General features: G+C 42.7%; 1 protein-coding gene across 1 annotated transcript; it reads right to left on the reverse strand.

The window, feature by feature from the left end:
- Nucleotides 1–1,651: 1,651 nt before the first annotated feature.
- haspin (histone H3 associated protein kinase) lies at nucleotides 1,652–25,519 on the reverse strand. Its single transcript, XM_036583443.1, has 18 exons — nucleotides 25,405–25,519; nucleotides 24,093–24,293; nucleotides 23,136–23,246; nucleotides 21,674–21,946; nucleotides 20,057–20,156; nucleotides 17,331–17,977; nucleotides 15,246–16,071; nucleotides 13,048–13,216; nucleotides 12,790–12,950; nucleotides 11,614–11,799; nucleotides 10,507–10,592; nucleotides 9,768–9,830; nucleotides 9,543–9,634; nucleotides 7,362–7,441; nucleotides 7,157–7,245; nucleotides 3,210–3,352; nucleotides 2,876–2,978; nucleotides 1,652–1,993 (listed from the first exon to the last, which is right to left on the reverse strand). Exons 2-18 carry the CDS (start codon nucleotides 24,257–24,259, stop codon nucleotides 1,789–1,791), a joined length of 3,501 nt encoding a protein of 1,166 aa, XP_036439336.1. The 5' UTR covers nucleotides 24,260–24,293; nucleotides 25,405–25,519; the 3' UTR covers nucleotides 1,652–1,788.
- Between the last annotated feature and the right edge of the window lie 375 nt (nucleotides 25,520–25,894).

Below are 25,894 nucleotides of genomic sequence, written 5' to 3' on the forward strand. Positions count from 1 at the left end.
TTTTCAGCTCCGACTGACTCAGTTCTTCCTGTTCTGACTCCTTCAGAATAAGAGTCCTTATCAGAATAACGCCGTGAATAAACGCTGCAGAACAGACAACCTGGAATTAACGACCCACGTTTCTTGATCAGGATACAGTACATTATAATTATAGAGTCTGAAAGATCTCCTGATTGAAGCGGCGGTAATGTTAATGATGAACAGCAGGGGGCGCACTCACACTTCTCAACTTCTTCAGTTTTCTAAAGCTTGCAGTTCATCACACTTTATTCCACACACTTTTTTACCCAGAGTCCCTCTCTGCGCTGTATCTGACAGTTTGTTCACGTTATTTTCATTACATGTTTATGCTGAGCTATTTGTGCATCATCGGTTGCTCAGTAACAGACATAAACAATCGATTATCCACCTCCACCGAGTGGACTAAGATTTCCTAATTTGAGATAAGATGCTGTAAGATAAGATAAAAGTCCTAAATTAAGGTAAGATTTTCTTCTGTAACCTGAATGAGTGAAAACTCTCATCTTGACCGTCAGATCTAAGTTTAGGACTGTAAACAGGATGTTCGTGGACGAGCTCTTCCTCTCAGTGGAGAATCTCCATTCAGAAGGCTGTGTAGTCCAGGACTAGGCTTAATCCCTGTCTGGAGAATCAGCCCTGTGTTCCTCAACATCATTCAGTGACAGAGATTTCTGTTAGCTTTCAGCCACATTAGCCTTGTAGCTCCAGTGCAGAACTAAAGCTGATTGGTTAACATTACTGCTACTGAGAGCTGATTGGTTAGCATTACTGCTACTGAGCACATAAAACAGATAAATAAACACATTTACATGATGAAAACACAAACGTCTAAATGTTTAAATGCTTTTCAGATTGCCGATTTTCCCAGCTGGGTGTTTGTTCTCTTTTCAGGTGATCACTATGGGCCGGCTGCCCCAGCCATACGTAAGTTCAGATGTAGGCTAGTTTGAGGCTCACGACGAGAAGCGTTTACTAAGGTCAGGTTCACACGTTACAAATCAAAACGAGCTGCAGCTCATTAGCAGTTATGAAACATTTACACCTTCATCTGAACAGGGAAACCAACGGAAACCACACAGAAAAACAAAAAACAGAGCAAAACCGTGACTTTTTTGGTTGACTAAGCTCACTAAACGATATACGCAGCTCTAATCGTCCGAACATGAAGCTGAACACCCACAGCTCCAGGTCAGAGACTCAGCGTCACCGAAACTCTAAACTGAAGCTGCTGTTGTATCTTAAACGGCGGTTAAACAGCTGCAAAGAAAGGCTAAAGAGAATACAGGCAACGGCTACAATGTCATTCCGGTCTTTACTGGATGTTACTTTCACAGAAAAAGTGGTTTTGTTTCCATGGTAACATGTTTACCATGGTTCTGAACGTGTTCTCGTCGTGTTAGTGACGTAAATATTAGTTAGCTGTTACTAGTTAAGCCACGACTTTATGATTCGTGGTGAAATTCAGTAAAAGGACGGTTTGAAACTGCCCAGTGTGACTGAGACTCAGTAAAGACTTTACGCACAAACTAACATATAAACTCAGTCCTGATGTTCGACCGTTTGTTTAGTGAGTGAATCTTTTCTGCATGAAATAAAGTTTTTGTTGAACGAAGTTACTTTTATTCTCCTGCCTTTTATTTCGTTTATTTGTTCATTTTTTTTTTTACAATGCATTACAACTGTAAAGTTTACAAAAGGATTTACAATATGATTACAGGTCTGACAGCACGGATTAAAACGAGCCCAGCGTGCACACGGTCTGCATGTTCACTGAAACAGGCTACAGTGCAGGAGAGCCTCTGTGGCTGAGCCGTAACTCAGGATCTCTGACTGGAAGGACCTGAGGCTGCTCTTCAGTGCCTTCTGCTGGCCGGTCTGCGCTTTGGTCTTGTACTTCATCGTCAAAAGCTTGTCCACCAGATAGTGCAGCCAAAGGACATTGGAGTGAGGATTATACTCCCCCCAGCAGTTACTGACAGAAAGAAAGAGAGGAGAGACTCAAAATCAGAAATCAGTCACAGTAAAACGAAAGTAAAGTGCTTTTTTTTTCCATTTAGGATGAAGCAGACGTTCAGACTTAAAATGAGCTTTAAAAAGTTGCCGTTTTTGTCCATCAGGGCTGAAAAGAAAGCAACGTGGCAACAATATCATATCATGATACATAAAGACATCTTCACAATACACAATACGCATGACGATATTCTGACACCAGTGCAGCATTTAAAAACTGCAGCGATTCGGTCGGTCAGTCATGAGAGTTAATAACGATTAATTCCCACATGAATATCTGTGATAAATTTTTTTTTTTTTTGTTATCTGAACAAAGCTGTTAAAGTATAAGCCCAAATTAGCTGATTAGCTCTCTTCTTTCCTAGCGGTCAATATTTAGCACACCAACAGAAATAAACATTACTCACCGCTGCCCTCTAAAGGTGGGTCAGAGGAACTTTTGTTTTCAAAAATCCATGATGTGTCTCAATTAAAGAGTTTTCTAATTTCTTTTGTTTACATGCATTTGCTTCAAACTGACGGATGAAAACGCAGCTCGTTCGTAAACGTATGATCACAACTCTGGAAATCAACTGCGGCGAGTCTGAATATCTGCGATCAGCTCAAGTAACTGAGGTCAGGTGATAATGTAGTAACTGTGACTGACCTTATGATTTTTATTTAGTACTTCAAACACTGCGCTGCACTGCATCCAGTTAAAGAGGACTAAATATAGCCTCCATCGTGGGATTAAGGAAACATGAATCATGATTTGATTTGAACATCTGGTGGAGAAAAACTGCTGGAATGCTGTGAAGAGCAGTGATCCAGTTTACTCGGGGAACGTTGGGGCCCTGAAACCTACTTGTTCTCCTTCTTCATCAGACGGTAGATCTCGAACTGATAGTCTCCCTGGCCCATGAACAACTCCTCATCGTTCGCTATGTCACACGACACCGTCAGTCCATCTGGGGGCGATAAAGATCAGATCTGTAAGCTGTCATACGCTGAATTAGCTTCATAGTAACGGTAAAAGAGGCTGATTAATGTGAAGAGGAGAGAGAGCGAGAGAGAGACAGAGAGAGAGAGAGAAAGACAGAGAGAGAGAGAGAGAGAGACAGACAGAGAGAGAGAGAGAGAGAGAGAGAGAGAGAGAGAGAGAGAGAGAGAGAGAGAGAGTCAGAAAGTCAGAGACGCACCGATCTCCAGCCGGGAGAGCGAGTAGTCTATGATGTTGACGTGAACTCCTCGCGTCTCCACAGAGTGAACCGAGCCGTTCAGCACGAAGTCGTTATGCTTCTCCTTAGTGGTTTTCACCAGGATGTTCCCCCAGTGCAGGTCCCTGCAGAGACACAGTGAACGCAGGATATTCATTATATACGTAACACAGACACAATTTCAACTGTCAATACCCTCCAACCTCCTCATCGCCACTGCACATTCATCTTTATACCACGTCCAGCTGCAGGCCTGGAGGCCAAAGCACTGCACAGGTCATTTTTTCTGCTTTAATGGATGGAAGTCAGATAAGTTTTTAAACTGAAGGGTCCAATTAGGTGTTTTAACCCAGAGAACTCAAGAAAAAGAATTAACAAACAAGGTATTAACCTTATTAATTACTTAACACAGTTACAGTTTGTTACTTATCACCATAAACACAATACTTAAGATAAAAAATACAAACTGTATCCTTCGCATTAAGTCTATTCACAAAAATGTTCGATATAAACATCATAAACACAACAGCAAAAAAAAATATTTACACTGGACGGATATCTGACGTGATGTCTTAGAAGCAGACTAACAGAAAGAGTCTCTATTTTACAGAAGGTGTTCGCAGACATTTTATAACTCCATTCTATCCAGCGGTCAGACCTTTGAGGTGTGTTTCTGAAGTCCAAATTCACCCGACAAGGTCAGAAAAGTGTTTAACATTCCCAATCCACTCTGTGAGATCACAGTAATACTAGAGAGCTGTGGGATGGTTCTGCTGTGCAGTGTGAAAGGCTGAAACTCCCTACTTTGCTGTATGCTTGTTTTTTTAACACTAACCAAGAGAACAAGCAGTGAGATGATTTCATCATTTTATCATTCTCGCCCACAATCAGACACTTTAGCTGGAGGGTCTGACTGAAATCCAGTGTGGACACTACGGCTGAACGATTTGGGGAAGGCATAATTGCGATTTCTCTGACCAATGTTGCGATTCTCATTTTCTGTAAATTAATGTTCAGGCCTGTTTTTTGGCCAAGAAGACCTGCATATCCATTTTTTGTGGCATGAAGTTTTAACGCTGAAAGTCAGACTACCAGGTAGTTACGATGGTTGTGATGTCACATATACAGGGCGTTCTGTAAATTCTTTCAGCCCTAAGGGACACTCGCTTTTAGTGACCACATTCTTTAAATCTGCTGTCAATGTTCCAAACCTCCCACGTCTTGTGGCATGAGTGTGAACTGAGCTGCAGGTGCCAAATAAAACTCAGCTGACCTTTATTTAAGCGCTTTTAATGCTCCAAGAATACCAGCTTCTATTATATGTTGATTTTTCCCCAAGTCAGAGTTACACTACACCACTTTTACCCTGATTTTGTTGAGAGAGAAAATGGAGTAGCGAGCCTCCTGACCGCATTTAGGACCAGTTGGAGTTTATCAAACAATCTGATCGACACTGAGTATAATCGAGTAGTGTTTACTGGTCAGCAGCACCCGAACTGATTCCTCCAACAGCGAATGGAAACTGAGCGAGCTAAAGAAGAGAATGCAGCAGAAAATAAAGAAAGTAAAAAAAAAACTGAACACTCACAATTAAGTGCATGAACATCTAAAACTCTTAACTACCACACTGAACACTTCTTTACACCCACGACCCTCACCGAACCTTGTTTACCTGCTCCTTTTCTGCCTCAGCGCAAACCGCAGCGGTGAAAGCCGCTCCATGTTTGTTTATCCGCGCCTCCTAATAACGGCACGATGTGTAAGTTTACACAGGTTTGGAGAGCTCAGCTCGATTCAGCTACTTAGCTGTCTTAATATGTCTTAATATAGCCGCCCAAAAACTGCAGAAACCGGTCATACAGTAGGGGTGGGAATCTCTGGGCACCTCTAGATCTGATTACGATTCAGAGGCTGCGATGCAATTATAAAATGATCATCGATGCATCTTTTTTACTATACAGTATTTCTTTTTTCTCACTGTGTGAGGACTTCGTACTTTGGTACTCTTGTTTGGAGCACATGAGACGCTGCTGCCACTCATCTGTGATAAAATGTGCAGTTATGGTGACATCGGATCCTGTGGCAGTGGATGTCCACACATCATGTTACAGCTGTCCTACCTGTTTTTCTTCAGTGATTCTTGTTATAACTTCGGTTTTGGTCTCGTTGTGTGTGGGGGGGGGGATGCTGTGCCAGTAAAATATGTTCGAGACTGGACGCTGTATTTCGGCTCCAAAGCACCAACATAGCGCGAAAGCCCTGATTCTCAATGACCGAGTACGGACGCAAATCCTTGGCAATAACAGTTGCGATAGAGTTTGTAATTCGCCTCGTTCTTTCTGAGTTGGGTGAGAGTTCTGAAATCGCTTGCTCGATGGTCCTCTGGTTGGCAGCAACTACAACCAGGCGGAAAACGGGTGGAAACATGTAATATGGTCTCTCATGTTTGTCCTTTCCAAAATATTTTAGTTTAGTGTGACACAACTTGCATATAGTGTGGCTCCTCCCCTTTTCCCTTCAACTTCATGGCCTGATCCCATTTCTTATCCCCTTGTTTTCTAGTGTTGCCCCTTGGAACTGAGTTCCAGGGTAGTGGTTGAGATCTTCCCTCTGAAATGGGACCCTCAAATAAAAAGAGCATCACTTCATTAACAGCTACCAGCGCTGCTCTGTAGGCGACCCTGCCAGTCTGCAGTGACAGCAGAGGAGGGTAAAGTTCAGCTCCTCACTGCTGGGCTTTAGTTACATTTAGGGAGTCATATGATCTTCAAAGAGGGGGGCAATTATTTATTATCACCACCCCTAATTCTTCAGTGATATGAAGCTGAAGTCAGATATTCACCAGATTCCGTTTGAATTTTTCATTCCACCTTAAATGGTGCAGCAGTTCTGATGCCTGAGGTGCCACAATGTAACTGCTACACCATTTTAGGTGGAACAGGAAACTTAGCTACTGAGACGTCAGCACTGCTAGCATTTATTTATGCTTGTTATGAAGAGAAGAACCATAATACATCTAAACGACATTAAACTAAGAGAATACAGTGGTTATTGTAATTTTAAACAGAGAAAATTATCACATTTGTGGGTTTCTTTGGTCTCTTGTTCTCCATTTTGCCGGTTTTTCTTTTTTCCTCACATCTCTCTGTTTGGAGTCTCTGAAAAACCTCCGTTTGGAGGGTCATGTAGCCCCAACACTTCACCCTCCCCCTCTATCTCAACCACAAACAGGACACCCAACACCCAGACGAGAACACGCAAAACAGAGGGGTAGGGGAGAGGTGTGAAATGGGACTGGGCCCATAGAAGCCAAAGTGCTTCCATACTCTAGCTTTTAATGCAGAGGGTGCCGGTCGGACGTCTCGCTCATCCATCTTGTGCGCGTCACAGACTGTCCGGGCGCTGCACTTCTGCACTTCTGTGTACCGCCTTTTGTTTTCCGTCAACAGCTCATCAGTTAACATTTAGAAAATCATTTTCTGACGTGTGAATCGATTCAGAATCGTCTGCATACGAAGTATCAATTTTTCCCCACCTCCATCACTCAGTGTGAGCCTTCTATCATCTGTATTGTAACCAAGTGTTTAGTGTACAATCTACAGACACACTTCTGCACATTTTACTGCACAATTACTGTTTATTTACTGAATTTAACAACCTGTTTTTTTACAATGTGTCAAACTCAGCAAATAAACAGAATCTGTGCACTAAAATTCATATTCATATTTAAGTGTGATCTCTGTAGAGGATGTGTTACTTACTTTCACTTAGAAAATCAGCAGAACAAGTCATTTGACCAGAGGTGCTGGATTTGACTGTATTTCAGGAAAGACTTTGTAAATATGGCTCTTATAAACAGCGGGAGATGTGAAAGCGTGTCTGAGAGCGTGTTTAATAGAGTCTGCGCTTCTCTGAGTGTGTTACATTACCTGTGTTCAAAGCACAGAGCCTGTTCAGCTACGGCCAGCGCAGCAGTCACCTGGTGTAGAACACTTCTGGCCTGGGCCATGGAGGATAGCTATACACACACACACACACACACACACACACACACACACACACACGCGTAAACACACAAGCTGTGACTCAGACTCAGTCCTGAAGTTACAGTACAGAACTGCACCGTTTATATACCTTTCCATTCATGTTCTCCAAATCACTCCCTCCGAACTCGAACTCCAGGATCACAAAGAGCTGCTCCTGACCGAAGAAATCTGGACACAGACATTCTCATTAATATGTAACTGCAAAATAAACCACACACAGACACACATTCTCAATATATAACATAAATAAACGTCTCAATATATAACATAAATAAGCGTAATCTGCTGATACTTGATCCCACAACAGGAATATGCATCTGGAAATGGTCACACTGCTGTGGGGCAGTAAAAACGGCTGCACTTTACTGAAGGGCAGCGTTCACAAGCACAATACGGAGCTTTTCAGGCGCAATTTGGACACATTTTACCTGCGTGTTGTGTACGAGACTGTTATACGAGCCTCACCGCGCAGTTTATTCATTGATTCCAAAATCTAAAGGATCTTTAACTTCCTCAGACTCTGCTACAGTTTCATCCTCAAATCTGCTGGGGGTTCCATGTTCAAAGTTCTCCTCCGTGGATGAGCGAGCTTTTACTGTACTGGGTCCACAGTGATGGAACCAGCTTCCTAAGTCTCTAAGAAATTCTGGATCTTTATCTCTTCTTAAAAATAATCTAAAGACTTCTCTTTTTAGACGGGGTTTAAATAAATTAATTTTGGGAACACTTTATTTGGATCGCCCACTTTAGATGCTTTGTAGATACTTAATTAACTCTCAAGTTACACTGAACTGTCTACTAAATCAACCGTAATTTTCTTTAAACCTGCTCTAACACTAACCCTAACCTTAACCTCAAGCCAAAACCTAAACCCAACCCTCACCCTGCTCCAAATCCTAACCCTAACCCCGCCACTGTTTACAATCAACTGAGTTTCAACCATCTACATCTGTAGATGATCTACAGGGGACTGTAGTGGACGATCTAAACAAAGTGAGACCCTGATATTTGTTTTAAGTAATTCTGGATCTCTTTTAAGAAGAATCTTACGACTTTTCTTTTTAGACGTCTTTTATAAAATCATTTTGCTTTGTTTTAGAGACTCTGGATCTTTTAAGAATTAAGGTTTTTCCTTTTAGATGTGTTTTTATGAAGTTTATTTTTCTGTCAAGCATCTTAAATTAACGTCATGAAAAGCGTGCTATATAAATAAAACGTATTATGATTATTATTATTGTTACGCGTGCATGGATAAATGCAAAATGCTCTTACATTTTTATCTGAAAATGTGAGAGAACTGCACAGAAAGTGGATATAACTGTAAGCATGGCTGATCACACGTTCCACTTCCCTGAATACAGTTTAAGTATGAAGTGATGGATGCAATTTTCTTGCTCAAATACTTTTAAAATTATTATTATTTATTTTTTTTATGATTAACATTTTTTATTGATTTTTTTTATTTTTGCCACACATATTTGTATTTTGTAACAACATGACCCCCTTTACCCTCCCCCTGCCCACCCCAGCTGTGTCGGTGCTACATTCATGACCTGATTTAATCCAGTGCAGTACAAGGCTCTGTATCATTAAATAAATAAATAAATAAAATAAATAAATAAATAATAATACTAAGAATACAAATAAAATAAATAAATGTACAAATAAATCAGCAAGCAAACAAACACACAAGCCATAGAAATAAATCAATCAATCAATAAATAAACAGAACTACAAAATAAATAAATAAAAACGGCAATAACAACAAAGCGGATCGCAGCACGATACTCCTCTTTAAGAGCTCTCTATAAATCTTAAATGTTCTAAACGCCGAACAATTTAAATGATAGTTTTTCATAGGCAGCTACTTTGCCAATCTCAGCAACCCATTCTTGAAATGATGGCGGGCCCGCTTCCCTCCACCTCCTAAGGATAACCTGCCTACCAATCATTAAACTGGTTTGAATCCGTGCCTTTAAATGCTTGTCCGTGGTTTCGAGCCCCGAGGGATCTCCTAAGACAAACAGTCTGGGGCAGAAGGGGAATCCTTTAAAATCATTAAGCAAAAACCAGAATGTGTTGTCCTGCTCTCCCTGCATCTGGTCCTCGGTTTGCACCCAGCCTATTAAGTCTAAGCCCCACCAACTTCAGCCAGATTGCCTTCTGGTCATCACCAGGTGTGCATTCTCATTATGAGATCACAGCTGGTCCCACAAGATGACCACCTGGGCTACTGAACACCCTGCTGTGTGTGTGGATGTGGTTTTACCAGGCCTGTCGTTCTCAGATCCCTTCTCTTGGTCAAATTTGTCCCAGGCTTTGAGTAGAGCGCTGGGATAGCACCCCCGCACACAGTGAAGACTGAAACGACAGCATCATCATCATCATCATCATCATCAGCATCATCATCATCACTGCACACAATCAGTAATATAAAACACATTTCTTGACTGATTTAAGCTCATTTGATGGAGAGAAAAGGTTAAGATCTTACTTGTTGAGTCCAATGAAGCCACTCGTTCTGTTGTTCTCTTTCGAGTCCAGGCTGCTCAGCTCTCTGTGGGAAATTTAATACATATGCACATACAGTCTGACAGTAAGTGTGTTTTAGCTTGTAAAATCATCATTTATTTTTAGAAAATGTGCAAATGAACCTAAATAAGTAGTTCATATCTTTTGAAATAGAACAAAGTTTGGTGCCAGGTTTCTCCTGGACGCTTCCAGCATCGCATAGGTTTATTAAAATCCATCACCAGCACCTGATTTAACTTAATGAAGCACTGATTAACCAACCAGGTACTGGATGATGGCTACAAATAATACTGGGTTTCCCTCAGAGGAGAAGTTTGGAAATGCTTAAATAAACAGACTGTCACACTGAAAATCACTACTTACTGAATTGTATGTTATTTCAATCTATTATTATATTAGTGTTTTTCTGGGAAAAAAATAAATGCTTACAGTCTAATTAAATAGCTTTTAATATCAATGTCGGCAGCATAAGAGACTTTGGCACAGTTGTGGGTATACACAAAAAAAATTAATAATAAAAAAAAACAAAAACAGTTAAAAGTTAGAAGTTAAATCACAAAAGTCTTATTTCACCTTATTTCAAATTCTTGTTCTGAATGAAATTGTTAAAGCTTTCACATATATTTTAACCCCTGCTGTACAAACTAAGGTAAAAAAACAGTTTGGGTCGATAAAGAAAATGATGAAAGTGAAAATCATACTTTGAAATGATGATTTCATGAAGAATTTCACCAAAGGTTTTTTGCGGTTCACCGTTGACTTTCTGAGAGCCTTCTACTGGAATGATCTGAAACAGTAAAGACAATAAACATTACTTACAGTGCTAAAGCAGAATCAGACAACTTAGCTAGAACAAAATGTTAGTCTAATACAGCAACGGTGCTGCACAGGGTGGTGTTAACACAATCCGCCTCAGACGAAATGCAATCTTGAAATCATTCGCGGAAAATCAACAACCCATGAAAGCATGAGCTGAAGGAAAATCAATAATAATGATAATCATATATCTCTGCCCACTACCTATGGGGTTTGTAATGTTATGTTACTGCTGAACTAGTGGCGATGTACATTTACATTTCCACACTGAGTTCAATGTTACTAATTCTGCTAAAATGTATTTTATCCTTATCAACCCTGGAACAGCCAGATAAAACATTTCCTTTTCCTTCATTTTTCACAGTAAAATTCACTACAGTACAAAGTACAGCAATCACTGCCTCAGTCTTTTTTTATCTAGAGCACTCATCACCACCCCTCCTCCTGCAGAGTTTATTTCCAGCTTGCATCTAACATGATACGTGCTAAATAAGACTCATGGTGCTAATTTGGTGACCAAAAAGTACTTAGAATGTGAAAGTTTAAGCATTAAACAGTGCTGTTATCATACGTTCATTATTATATGACAAAAAGTCAAAAGTTCATGAAATGACCACAATATACAGCGATGGGTGACCGAATGTTCTCCTCATTCAGCGATCCATGGTTGCTTGGCAACAATACCATACACTAAAGGAACTACATTTCTTGGAGGAATACTTGTTTATGTCGATTATTATTAATAATAACTAATTATTTTCAGATAAAATGTGCATTTTATCATATTTTATGTTGGCCGCCGTTTAATAAAAGCATTAAGCTGTTTGTGGCTTCTCGTCGTGCCTAAGAACACCCTTCCCCGTGAAAAAGTCGCAGTAACGCGCGGCCTCAAGTGGCTTATTGCTTTATTATTTTCTTTCTATGAGAAATCAATGACATCCTCAATAAGCACTAAAATCCCTAAAGAAGCAGTGAACGATGTGCTAGCGTACTTTAAGAGCCACAGTCTGACTGGAGTCGTTGACTGTGGAGAACACCTCTCCAAACGTGCCCTCTCCGATCTTGGAGCAGCGCTTCATTTGCTCTGGAGGAATGCAGTCATCAAACGGGAGGGGGCCATCCTGCTGGCACTCATGATACACCTTCTCAGCATCACTGATATCTTCATCATCAGGAGCCTGTCATCGATACAGAGAGAGCGAGGATTAGCGATGAGCGCTAACGTTAATGTTTACAAAAATATATATTCAACAGATACACCAACATACGTATCACAGAAATTACAGAACAGAATGTGCTGACATTAAGTAAAAAAGTCCAGTGAGGGGAAACAAGTTACCAGACCCAGTAAATCACCCCATTCAGGCTTCCTTCAATGACCTGAACAGCTCCAGTATCATTGGCAAAGAAGCAGCTGCATATGATGATACTACCACCTTCACGCTTCACTGCAAGTTCAAAATTCCTGGAAGTTTTTGTTTTTTTTCTATTTTTGTTTCATCTGATCAGAGAATGTCACTCCAAATGAGGTGGGCAACATATTTATCACAATACTCCAAGACGTTTTGACAACCACAATATTTAGTTTTTCTGAAGTTTAATAAGTACGAACAGACAAAACAGAACCTGTGCTATAAATAAAAACAAAAACTACACTGATTTTCTATCAATGTTTAACCAACTGCCCTGCAATCCAGTTAAACAGGCCTAATTATGCTCACTCTGTAGTGAAACATGCAGTCAGTGTTCTTTAAGCACTGACGAGCCCCACGATGCTCTAATAATGCTAAAATATCACCATGTTGTCGACCCCTGAAGAGGTCTGATTTGTTTAAACGCTTGTGTGCCAATTTTAGACGCATCTCTGTGCTTCTTTTTTAGTGTTGAGGGGTGTCGATACGTAGATGATTGTGATGTAGTTCACTGCGGTTCTATTGTTCTCCGTGTAACTCTTGCTCTGCAGCTCTTTCTGAGTTTCTGGCTTCTTTCTGACCATCCTAATCATTATTGTGTAGTCAAGTTCAAAGTCAAAAGTCGTTATGTGTGTGTTTAAAGTGGACATGCGCGCTGGACACATGTTAAACAGCAAAAACAGAAGCATCTAAATCTGAACACTTGTTTCCCCTCGCTGTAGAGGAACAGGGTGAACTGTGAAGCTTTGCTCTGACCACAGAGGCGTCCGTCATGGTGGAGCGGAGCAGGCGAGAGGGAGTGAGTCTGGACGTTGGGGTGTACCCGTCCAGTGGGCTTCCAAACAAGCTTAGACTGGCGTCCATCCCACCCGGAGTCCTCAGATTGGACAGAGCCAGCCGCCGCGGGGTTGGGAACGCTGTAACAAACACACCCAGACAGACGCACAACATCAGATCAGCTTCACACTGTTTGGCTTTACAGCAGCTCCAGGAGGAATCTAGTGTGTTTCTCACCTGTCTTCTTTTTGTGTACGGACAGCGCAGCTTTGAGTCGTCCCCAGTTGTGAGTTGTGAGCATGTCTGGAGAGAAGTTGGCCAGAATGGAGGAGAGGTTCAGCTGTTCCACTCTGATGGGGGTCACAGGCAGACCGACACCACCGTTTAACCAGCTGCACACAGAGTCCTGGGTTGAAAGACACAAATAAGAGTAGGACATATAAACAAGATGAACAAGATAAAGAACGTAAGTGGTCAATATTAGTGGTGTAACGGTTCTGAACTGATTCCACGGCTTACAGTTTGGCTCACAGTCCTCGTGATGAACTGCGATTGTTATTCATTTATTTAGTTCGGTGCCAAACTCTCCTCTGACTCTGAGTAATAACAGGTAACAAGCAGATCCACTGTGTTAAATCACAGCAACTAAAAAGTTTATTAGCTAACATCCAGAGTTTTCCTCCCAGATCTCCTCAGATCACACGACACAAACAGAGCTGAACTTACTGGACCTGTTTGGGCTTTTATGCGCAGCGACAGCTCAAACGGGGGATGAATATGTGGTAAGAAGCGCTGATACAGTGAGAGCCGGAGAAATATTTCACTACAAACTGGCAGCTGAGAGTGATTTGACGACTGGATCAACATTATAAAGGCTCCTATTTGCCCCTCTGTCTCCGCTCTGCTGTTCATGCATGTCTTTTCACCTGTCTCTCCGCTCTTCCAGCTCTCTGATTGGCTGTTTGAATCGCTCACCTAGAGTTCATCTCTGACCGTCTCTCACTGCAGGACTTGTGAACGTTTCGAGTCGTAAATATCACGTTTGATAATATCGGAGGGTCTCTGATCACTGCAGAGTTCGATCTGATCGGGGGGCTAAAGATTCACTCGTTTCTCCTCTCACACTACAGATCATCCGCACCGTCAGTCACTACCGATCGAGCTCCCGACCTAAAGAATCACTTCAGACTGTGAAAATTTGTCGCAAGGGGTTAAATCGGGGTTAAAATCGTCCACCAGCTACGCTCTTGATAAAAGGAAAACGTAAAAACTGAGTGGTGGTCAGATTTCATTCATTTGCTGCTTACATTTCACATTTTTGTCCTCCCTGGTCGGTACAGCTGCCCTGCCTCTTAGTATTTGCGTGTTTTATTGTAGTTACAATTTGCTGTCACTCCCATTTATGTTACTTTTTCTTTAATTTGATAAAAGATTAATTTTTGGAAACTATTTAATTCATTGTCTTATTGAAAAGACTTCTGGGGCCGTATTACAGAAACATCCTCTCTTTTTGTGTTCAGATCTGACAGGTCAAGATTTCTCACAAATTTGTATTACAGAAGCAAATGTGAGAATCTTTCAGCCTCTTATCTCCAGTCGGGAAATCTTAACCTACTCAAAGTCGACAGCTGTCATGTCTGTTACCTAGCAACCGACCATAAACACAGCTGAAACGTGAAAAATTTGAGTTAAGCTGCTGTTACTGATGTGAAAAAAGGTCAAACAGAACTAAAGTGCGATAAACTGTAAGTAGTGAATACAGTGAGAGCGCCCCCTGCTGTTTATCAGAGCGTCGCCGCTCCCCAGTTTCAGTCTCCGTTTCCCAAACGCTTTAGCCGAGCGCGCTAACGTTACTCCTCCTAATAAACAGACACACGTTCAGCTCCGTCTCCTCATTATTCACCACCATCACTGTAATATTTCCTCATCAACATTAACACACGAAGGTGATCAGAGGGGCGGTGGAGATCGAGTCTGCAGCGTCTGAGATCTTTAAAACGCAGAGTTAGAAAAGAAAATCATCTCACAGTGAAAGCAGCGTTTTACAGTAGAGATAAATGGAGCTCATTATGCTGGTAGTGAACTATGCTGCTGACACAGCTGCCTAAAAACCATAGAAACGGACCTTAAACAGAAGTGAGGACCCTGTTGGGGTTCATCCTAAAGTTAGGACAGGATTTAGGAGGTTCAGTCTAGTTAGGATGTTTGTGTGATGCTGTTTTCTTATCTGGAGTTCATGACAGCTCAGATTTGAGAGTTAAGGTGTTTCTGTAACACAGCCCCAGGTTTGTATTTGTGCATCTTGCATTAAACTGCACTAAACATGCTGCACTGCGGTTCAAACCCACCTGTGGATCAGAAACCAAGGACTGAAACGGGAGAGCCGTTACACCTCTATTACCCCTAAAAGTGCATTCACGGTAAAACTATGTTACCCCATTCGTCCCTGCAGGTTGCAGGTAGTTCAGAGAGCAGTCTCCAGGTTTGGTTCTTGTCCTGGTCTCATTCCTCCTTTGCCTTTTATTCCTCTCACCCATATCTCTCTTTGACCAGCGGCTGACGCTCAGGCCACTCACGCATGCTTTCCGGCCCGTCCCAGCACCGTTGCGCTCTTTCGGCACCACCTGCGTGCATGCTTTACTAGGAGCCACGACATCGGCAGGGGAAACAGGAGGTCCGAACAAGTTGGACAGACGTCTAACCACCCCTGCCTTCTGCCCCTCGCTCCCAGACGACCGCTCTCCTTCAGAGTTCACCCTCTCAGTGTTCTCCAACTGAAGCGCACTCTTCATGACCTGGTCATCACTTCTGGTCTCTTGAGGAGGAGGAGAGGCTGTCCGAGTCTGCGAAGGTGCTTGCTGGAACCTGTGGAGGAGGCTGTGGTCCAGAGGCTGGAGGAAGACGGTGAGGCAAGAAGACAAGCACTCCACCGTAAGACGATCAATCAGCGCCTGAGCTGAACCACTGGACCCGTGAGCAGGAGGAGAGGAAAGAGGAGGAACAGACAGAGAGGAGGAAGATGAAGGGGACGTGGAGACGCGGAGGGGTCTGAGGCAGACATCGGACAGGGCGCGATCCGAGACGTCATAGGTTTGGTTGCCGTTGCCTATTTCCGCTATGCTGGCTGATGTCGAGAGCTCCGTCTCCAAACTGGGTGGGTACGTCTCCTGGTCTTCTGTGTTCCTGCTAAGGCTTTGTCTGGATAAGATGTCCGTGACGTCCACCTCCTCCAGCAAGACGACCGCACTAACCGAGCGACACCTGCATGGCAACAAAGAGAAATACGATACAAAAACAGGCACTCGTTTTGACTTCTGTCCCTGTAGATCATCATGTTTAAGTCGCCTCTCAATAATAATGAGGGTAATTTTCAAAAATTTCTGTATGTATTTAGTGGTTGAGTAAACAACGTCATTCAGAGTGGTTTAATGGAAAATAATCTACTATAGAGAAGCTTGCAAACTTTAATCTCTTTACAGTGGCAGTGATGAGAACCAGGAGTCATGATGACTTCAACACAAATTTTATTTACCATCCAGAACCACCAGTGAACCTACACGAGTCTTCTGAGTTTATATGAATGTTGATGATGAAAATAGTGGAAAATCTGAAATAATAAGTTTTCTTTGGGGACTATTTTGCCTCACAGCGCCCTGCATGTATCCCTCCACCATGAATGGAGTTTAAGTTCTCTAAACTATCATAAAACAGTGTCTCAGTCATCAGGCAGTGAATTCATAACCATTTCATGTAGGAACTTTCTGTGAGGGAGCTTTTAGAGGTGGACGTCTGGTTCCTATCACCACCACTGTGAACGGCTCTGACTCGGTAAGATTATCTAGAACGGAGAACCACTCTGTTTACATCTTAACCCCATAATTATACAGAAATTTTCAAAAAGATGTAAACAGAGTGGTTCGCTGTTCTAAAGAAACTATACAGTATATAACAAGTATATAACAAACACCGGCCACACCGCACGTAATATTCATATCATCCTGAAAATCCTTACGCCTGTCTGTCTCTTACAGAACCTCTGATTAGGCCCATCATGCGCAACATATCATCGTCCAATCACACCCCACCTTAGCCATCGCAGACTGATGATGCTGTTGTGGGGTTTGGGGGGGGGGTGGTACATAGAGGGATAGTCCAGTCACTTTCAAGAGAAAAACAATAAAAATAATAAAAAAGGCAGCTGCTATTCGCGGCACTAGCATCCATCTGTGTTCCCAAAAGAAGCTGTAAATACGGACTGTGAGCTGCTCCGTACCCTGACAGACTCTCTAATATTAGAAAGCTTTAAAGATCTTTTTTTAAGCTTCTTAGTGTTCCTCTGACTGAAGCTGAACAGGACGAGCATATTAGACCAAACTGGGTTCATAATGATGTTCATATTGTTGAAAACACTAATCCAAACCTTTAAACTGCAATTCTAAGATTGTGAACAACAGTGTGTATCTAAAAATCAGACCATCTATAAATATGAACCGTCAGCACTTCCTGTTAAAGCAGCTCACCTCTCCTTCAGCTGCTCCACTTCAGAGTCCAGGTGAGTCTGAGCAGAAACAAATATGACACTTGCACTCATCTGATCGTCCTCACAGGCCATGTTTTCCTGCTCGGACTCTCCGTTCTTCTGTCCCACCCCGTCCTCTGTCCTTTCTCCACGCCGGTTTAGAGTCTCCGCTGTCTGCAGGTGAGGACCTTCTGCACGCTCCTCCGTCTTCATCTCCTGAGTGCAGCTTGAGCGCTGCTGGCTGTTCCGCAGTGAGGTGAACTGTCGTGGTTTGATCATCAGCTTGCTGGTGCTGGGATTTCCTGCAGGGGGTTTGTCCAGCTCGTCGCAGCTGAAGGAGGAGATCTCGCTGACCGAGGGCTCCAGGTAGCGCAGGTTTCGTCTGGAGACCAGGGACGGGGTGCTACTCAGCAGAGGAAGCTTACAGGACACCCGCTGCCCCTCACTGTCGTTCAACGAGACTTCGCGTAAAACCGACTGGGTGTGACCGCTGCTGAGGGCGGAGGCCGAACGCTTAGGACCAGAGTTCTCTGGACAAAACTCCTCCGGGACGGCGGGCCGCTTCCGCCGGGCGACACACCGGGGAAACGAAGGGACGAGAGAAACGAAGTCCTCCAGTGAACTTAGAGAGCCGTCAGGAACCGCCCACTGAGAGAGAAACAGAAAATAAAGTAGAACACACATCCAACCCTGAGACAGCACTGACCGCAACAGTTAGAGGCCAATTTTTGTCGATTGTTTTGTTGACATATAAATAAGTGATTACATTCTCTACAGCAGGGCTGCCCAGAACGTCGATCCTGCACCAACGTGCACTGTGTCGATCGCGCCTCATTCCAACAGGCTATCAAATTATAATACCTTATTCTGGCAGGTCCACGTGACTGACTGTCGTGAAATGTGGTCACTGTCTCTTTCATTTACTGCTTGTTACCGTAGTAAAGCCCTGCTGTGACTTTGCCTCTCTAGTGATCTAGAAAGTTTATATTTATCGGTTGCCAGCGCCGTTTTTGCGTTTTTCTTTTGTTACCCTGTGGTAGAGTGGACTCGAAGTGGCCTGGAGGTTACCGTTTTGGCATGTTTAGAAGAGGTTTGAGCAGAAGGCTGGTTAAATCATTTTCTTTCCTCGTTTCTTTATTGCACGTTATCGAAAATCCCAACGATCCTTCACCGAGGCACTCGCACACAACTATTTACACAAAAACATTAGCCTCAAATGCATGACAGGCACTTTGTTACTGTTCCTTGTCTTTTCTCACTTAATCCCCCTTTCTACCTCAGAGTCCAGCAGTTAGACCTCTCTACCTAGACTGGGCTACTCCTTAAACACCTATAGCCCCTCCCAGTGGACAAAACCAAAATTAAGTTCAGGTATTCATAAGGCAAAATAGTCACATTCCCATTCGCAGTACACACATTTATATATATACTTGAGGCAAATGTTGAATATCTACAAATATTCATCGCCAGAGTTCAACATTAGCAATTAGTTCATTAACAGTTTTTCTGTTTCCCAGGTCGACCTGTGCACCCCCTGTCCCTGTGTCCCTCCCAGGCCAGCAGACCGACAAGAGGACTTCTCTTCAAGAGGAATTCTCTTTCCAGGAAACAGGTAACTGTCTCTATACATTAATTAAAACAAAAGGCTCAGTCACACCTTTGTCTCCTATAGTCTCTGTTCATGGCTGTTGGTGATGTGCTAGACCAGCTCAATCATCACAAACCCACACTGACTCTGTCAGAAGATGAGCGCGAGACCTAGAACCAAGAAACCGAACACGTACCTCTTCCATGCAGAGCGGGAGGAGGACAAGTAGCCAACTTCCGAAGAAGGGGAACGTCTAGGGACATTTACGAACCATACACAGAAACTACGACGACAAACTCCCAGATAAAAGTGAATCAGGAAGAAGAAAGTGGTCCAGACTACACAAACCGGCCGGCAGCCTTCAGAGCGAATGATCAGAATAAGGTCAGTGTGATTCTCCAGCCATTTGCCTTGTACTGCTGAATACCAACACAGGCCACTGAGGCGCATTAACAGAGTTTCAAAGCTTTTAAAAAGGATGAGGTCAGCCTTTTCTTTTCTTTTTTTAAAGGTAGATCACGATGACCTGTCCACTGGAAAAAGTAGATCTCAAGCCACAAAAGTATGGTTCTTGTCCTGGTCTCTCTACAGTCCTGTGTTTCTCCACAGAGAACACACTCCTGCACAAAATATCATAACAAAATATCATATTATTATTATGTTTTGTTTTGCTCCCAATGTGTTAAACTCAACAACTGAACAGTAACTGAAGTGTGCAGGAGTGTGTTCCCTGTAGAGGATGTGTTAACTTATTCACACGTCCACTTAAAAAAAAAAAAACACAACACAAAACATCAAACCGTGCCACTTAACTGGGGGTGTTCAAACCTCTGTATACGACTATAAGCAGTATTTCTATGTAGGTTTTTGATCACAGATTACAATGTTTTGTCTTTATTATAGCTGATGTTTATTATATCAATTAGAGCAAAAACAATATTTAAAAACATTTAAGTTAAATATCACAATGATTGGGCACAAAGCTCTAGCACGGCAACATTTAAACAAGCCTCACAAGCAAAATCTCACAGGGTGGGGTTAGGGCCGCGAGAGAGAGAGAGAGAGAGAGAGAGAGAGAGAGAGAGAGAGAGAGAGAGAGACAGACAGACAGACAGAGTCAGTATAAGCATTTCTCTTACACTCTGTTTAGCGGTGGGCTTTTCGGGTTGGATGGGCGGCGCTCTCCTGCGGCGAGTGACGAATCTGCCCAGAGGAAGTGGAGCAGCTGATTCTCTCTTCCTACTGAAAACAAAACACAGATATCAGGGAGGTCGGTACGTAGATAGACAGATAGACAGATGGATAAATACACAGATAAATACATATATAAATATGTGAAAGACAGATAGATAGATAGATAGACAGACAGACAAATAGATAAGTAGATACATAGATAGATAGGCAAGTAGATAAGTAGATAGACAGATAGATACATAGATAAATAGACAGATAGACAGACAGACAGACAGACAGACAGGCAGATAGATAGACAGATAGATCTTTATTGATCCTGAAGAGAAACTGCACTGTTACAGTATCAACACGTATAATTGCTCATAAACGTACACAGATGAGAAACAAACAGACATAAATCAGAAATAGAAGCAGAAATAAGAAAGCAGACACAGGTTGGGGTAAACTGACAGTAGAAATAGAAGTATATCTAATACTTATTTACACAGCAAATAAATCAGTAAATGGACACTTCATCTCTATCAAACAACTGGTAAGTGCTAAACAGTGCTGCTAACCAGGAGGGAGGAACTACAAAGCACAGCGGCCCACAGGAAAACTAAAACCAACTTAAATACAGCTTTATTCTTCTTTTCTTAAACGCTGACACTGAAAACCTGAGAATCAGGTGCTGAAAAAGATCAGGTCGGTCATTCTGGTTGTCAGTAGGTTTGCAAATTTGCAGGTATGTAAAAAAGCGTGTTTAAAAAAAAAGCACTCATGGTTGTAGTGATGTTTTGTTTAAGCACTCATGTCGCTGATGCTCGACCAAACACGCTCCGCGATCTGTGAGCTGAAATCTTCTCCATTAGTAAATCCAACACTATAGTGAGATCTGCCCGTCAGCGTCTCTTCTACCTGCACAGGCTCAGGAAAAGTCTGGTCTGCCTCCTCAGATCCTCACCAACTTCTACAGATGCACCATAGAGAGCTTCCTCACAGGCTGCATCACTGTCTGGTACAGCAGCTGCACCGCCTGTGACTGCAAAGCCCTTAAAGGAGTGGTGAGGACGGCAGAAGCCATCACAGGCAACAAACTACCAGCCTTACAGGACATCTCAGTCCCGCTGCCTCAGGAAGATCAAACAGATCCGGTCAGACAGGGTCACCCAGCACACGGCCTGTTCACCATCCTGCCATCAGGCTGGAGATTCCGCAGCATCCAGGCTGGAACAACCCGGCTAATGAACAGCTTCACCCACAGGCTGTCAGACTTCTGAACAAGCTGTGAAGCTGTGGGTCCTTCAGCAACTACCATCTCACTCAGTCACTCTGTCAGCATTATTATTATATCATATCTCTGATACGAACAATAACACTAACACTGTCACTTCTACCTGTGAGCTCCCACAGCACCAGTGAGCCTCTAAAACAGAAACGGGTGGACGGTGTTTATTTGGCCGTTCAGACGAGGAACAGAGAGAGATTTTTAAATACTGTCATCACTTTTAAATACAGTGATGTTATTCATTACTATTACATCACCCAACCTCACCCTGATCCCAATAACATACGATACGTACTCGTTTAAATATTCTGTCAAAGCGTTCGCTTTCTCTCTACGGTCCGCCTCTTCAGGGACGCCTGGTCTAAAGGCCTCCGAGCGCTTCTTCTCCATCATAAAAGACTCGTCCTCGTTCTCGCTGCTGCTGAGGACCTGCTGCTTCTTCTTCTTCCTCCTCTTCTTCACTCTCGCTGTGTGCTGAGGGGCCTGTTCCGTCCTGGCTCGGGCTCCGTGTGCGCCTGGTGGCTTTTTAGGGACTGTAGCCTTCACGTGTGTGGAGCTCACTTTATTCCTGCAGAACAAAGAAGATACAGGAAGGTACAGAATGAAGAACCTGGAGCAAAGTGAAGTATCTACAGCGTCTCAAACAGCCCCTGACCCACTGCACCTAACCGAGGTCATGATGGACTCGAGCTTTACCTGGTTAAGTGGTGCTGGGGCAGGTAGTGCTTCAGACTTCACCCCTACTAGCCCGGTAAATTTTACAGCAGTGCTTAGTGCTTAATGCGAGAACATCTCACGAAACAGACAAACATGTCAGTGATTTTAAGGAGCTACAGTGGGCAAAAAAATGGTAAGTCTCCAAAATAACAGCGTTTTGGGTCCAGCAGTGTCAAAAATAGGTAGATAGATAAAGACAGGTTCAACAAAGTCAAGTGGGAATTAGCATTTTCTGTAGTTACACTGAAATAAACCACCAATAAAATCAATTATTTTACTCACTGCCTGTGTTAGAAACAAAAACACTGCAATAGTATATATTTAACAGTCTGAAGAAGATTTAGATCAGTACGGCTTTGGATTCCCTTTAAATCCACTGTGTAAATAACTACCAATAGAATAAAGACTCTATGCCGTTATTTAATACACACAGAACACAATAATCCTGTGACTACTGACTCATTATTCCAAATGAAAATAATTACTCAGGTATTTTTTTTAAATATTTCATATCTTTATGTGTAGTAAGCTCTTTTAAATCTACATCATTCTCCTTCATTTTTTTCCTCATCCCTATTCGGAGTCTTTCTGTGTAATGTTCAGCAGATTACATGGTTTCTCCATATATTCAAAATAACAAAAACAACAACTAAACAACAATAACACTGTCGTCACACATTAACTACCTTCATTACTTTGGTTTTCTGTATTGTTTTTATTCGGTGCTGTTTTCTTCGTTTGCTTTGTAAAAATGGAAACAGGTTCTGCTTTTTTATAATATAAGTGGCCCTTATTAGTTCCACAACGGGGAAATTTATCGTGCTATTTCTATGCTTTGCCTAAAATGCTGAAGACGTTTGTGATTAAATATCTAAAATTCCTGCTAAATGAAACCGACTTGAACCTTCTGTTCTATTTTTGGAGCAAAAATGATTTAAAATGCAGCTACACTGCAGACAAACAGTGGAACGGTGATGCACTTCCACACAGAGCTCCTGCTTTTGGGAATTCTCAGTGTTTATACTGTTTAAGAGGCTGACCTGGACGCGCTGTCAGGAATGAAGTTTTCCTCATCGCTCTCCAGCTTCTTCAAGGCCGTCATGGCCCTGCGCGCCGTCCTGGATCCAGCCGAGGCTGCGCTTTTCTTCTTCCTTCAGACAGAGAAAAGGTGAAGACTGTTTTGATGATAATAATAATTATTATTATTATTAATATGGCACCTTTCACGCACTTCATACATTAAAAATACAGCTCAAAGTGCTTGACGATACAAAGTAAATACAACAGAGGATGAAGAGAAAAAAGATCATCAAAGATAAAACAAATAATAAACAGCAGCATATAAAGCAAAAAAGGGAATATATTAATAATAATCACCTTTAAAAAGCATAAAAATACTAAAAGTAATAAAATACCTAGTTAAACGCTCAAGAAAAGAAACACGTTTTTAATGTTTTTTAAAAGCGCTGACAGAAGGAGTCGGACGGATGTTTATCGGTAACGTGTTCCAGATCTTTGGGGCATAAAAACAAAACCTCTGCGCTCTTTTTGAGCTTCATATGCAGAATATTGAGAAGCAGCACTCGATGATCTCACAGCTGGATTTAGAACATCATCTATCAGCACTCAGAGACGTCTGAAGGGGTTAAAGAGATTTAGAAGCTGATCTAATACGATCCTGTTTACTAGCCCATGTTAATATTGTTGCTGCTGCATTTTGCATTAGCTGTAGTTTGTTTGTTGTTGTTCTATGAACAGAGCAAGACAGCAGAGGAGAAAACAAAAGCATAGATCAATTTCTTAACACCCTGCAGACCGAGATACCGGTGCTGTGTTCCTTAAGTGATGAAAAGCAGTGCTGGTAATGCTGTTAACATGTGGTTTAAACCGCAGTCTAAATCAGGGTCTGGAGGTATTAATCAAATAGGGTCATTTAGAACAGACTGCAGATGCAAACATCAGTTTAGAAGAGAAAGGCAGTGAGCGAAATACTCTACCGTGCTTTGGGATGCGAGGTCTCGGAGACGGACTGGTCAGACGAGGGCGTGCTGGAGAAAGAGAAGGCTTTCTTCCTCAGGTCAGGCGAGAACCACAGATCCACCTTGCGCTTTTGTCGGCCGTATGTTTTCAGGTACATGGGTCTATTACAACCAAACGTGCTCATCTTGGCTGCTCTTCTCTTCTTATGTCAGGATAATCTGAAACAGTGAGAAGTTCAACCACCATCTCCAACTTTTCACCTTGGCCAGCACAGCAGGTTACATTTTTAACTCATTTACTTATTTCCCAAAGATTTCTCAAAAAAATCGACTTAATTCGACTGACAAGATGTAAACAAAGAGTGGTTTGGTGTGAAACGCTCTGTTCTGAAATCAGAACTGTTCACAGTGGTGGTGATAGGAACCAGACGTCCACCTCTAAAAGCTCCCTCACAGAGTTACTACAGGAAATGGTCATGAATTCACTGCCTGATGACTGAGACACTGTTTTATGATAGTTTAGAGAACTTAAACTCCATTCATGGTGGAGGGATACATGCAGGGCGCTGTGAGGCAAAATAGTCCCCAAAGAAAACTTATTATTTCAGATTTTCCACTATTTTCATCATCAACATTCCATATGAACTCAGAAGACTCGTGTAGGTTCACTGGTGGTTCTGGATAGTAAATAAAATGTCTATATCTGTGTTGTAGTCATGGCGACCCCTGGTTCCTATCACCACCACTGTAAAGACATCTGAACCGTTTCACACCAAACCTCTCTGAATCTCTCTGTTTACAGCTCACACGCTGAATTATGGGTTGAATTTTAGGAAAAGCGGTGGAACTCCCCTTTGACAGCATTTGTCTGGAAGCTGATTCAGTGCAGCTACTGTCACTTAATTTACGTCCAAATAATATCGGCGAGATATTTAACAACAACAAACCTGACAAACCAGCGGCCTGTGCTAATGTGAGCTAACTAGCGTTAAGCTAGCGTCCCCACAGCGACCGCTACCGCTAACCAGCGACGCTTTTAGGACATCGGACTCGACCTTCACCCGAAAACGAGCACTTCTGTTTCAGGGAAACATCAGAATTTCGGAGACTAATTACAGCTAAAGCGCTCATTTACCTCATCCACCCGCTTGTTGTTCGAATTCCCCCGTTCCACCTTAAACGGTGCAGCTGTTACTGCGGCGAGCCTGAGCCGTCAGAATGTAACTGCTGCACCATTTAAGGTGGAACGGGGGAAATTCGAACAACTAGCCGGCTACGCAGCCAGCTAACGCAGGTTATTCAACTCATAAGGCAACAAACAGCACATTACCTCAAACGGCCTTCCTTCAGAGGCGCTTCGAGCCGTTAAATAAAGTACCGGTTCATCGCTTTTTCAACAAACTAAACAAAACCGAGCCGCTACGGAAACACCGCCCCGCTCCTCCGCCAGCCGCGCTCCGTTCAAACAGAAGGAGGCTTCTGATTGGCTGTAGACTCCGCTTTGGTCATAGCAGCGCGACAAGGGCTGAGCCTCAAACGGCGCCCTACTCCCTACATAGTGCACTACGAGGGAATAAAAACACGGAATCCTGCACATGAACAGCGCCAGAAATAGTCATTTGGGATTCCGGCATGTGTGGACAATTCCATACCGGGCAGTGTTTGGGTGCAGAAGACAAAATTTCATAGCTTACACCGCGCACTACTTAGGGAGTAGGGAGCGATTTGAGGTGCAGCCAAGGACAACGCAAAGCGGCACAAACGGTTTGTGCTAGGAGGCCAAAAGCACAGATATTCATACCTAGATGCGTCCATTCAGG

This window comes from Colossoma macropomum, unplaced genomic scaffold, assembly GCF_904425465.1.
Source record: "Colossoma macropomum unplaced genomic scaffold, Colossoma_macropomum, whole genome shotgun sequence".
Taxonomy (NCBI): Eukaryota; Metazoa; Chordata; class Actinopteri; order Characiformes; family Serrasalmidae; genus Colossoma; species Colossoma macropomum.

Bases quoted from the DNA above. Each gene is read 5' to 3' on its own strand.
- haspin (XM_036583443.1), bottom strand. From the start codon at position 24,259: ATGAGCACGTTTGGTTGTAATAGACCCATGTACCTGAAAACATACGGC. The intron at 16,072-17,330 runs GTGAGCTGCTTT...GTTGCCATGCAG, and splicing joins GTGGAGCAGCTGAAGGAGAG to GTGTCGCTCGGTTAGTGCGG. The intron at 7,246-7,361 runs GTATATAAACGG...GTGTGTGTATAG, and splicing joins TGGAGAACATGAATGGAAAG to CTATCCTCCATGGCCCAGGC.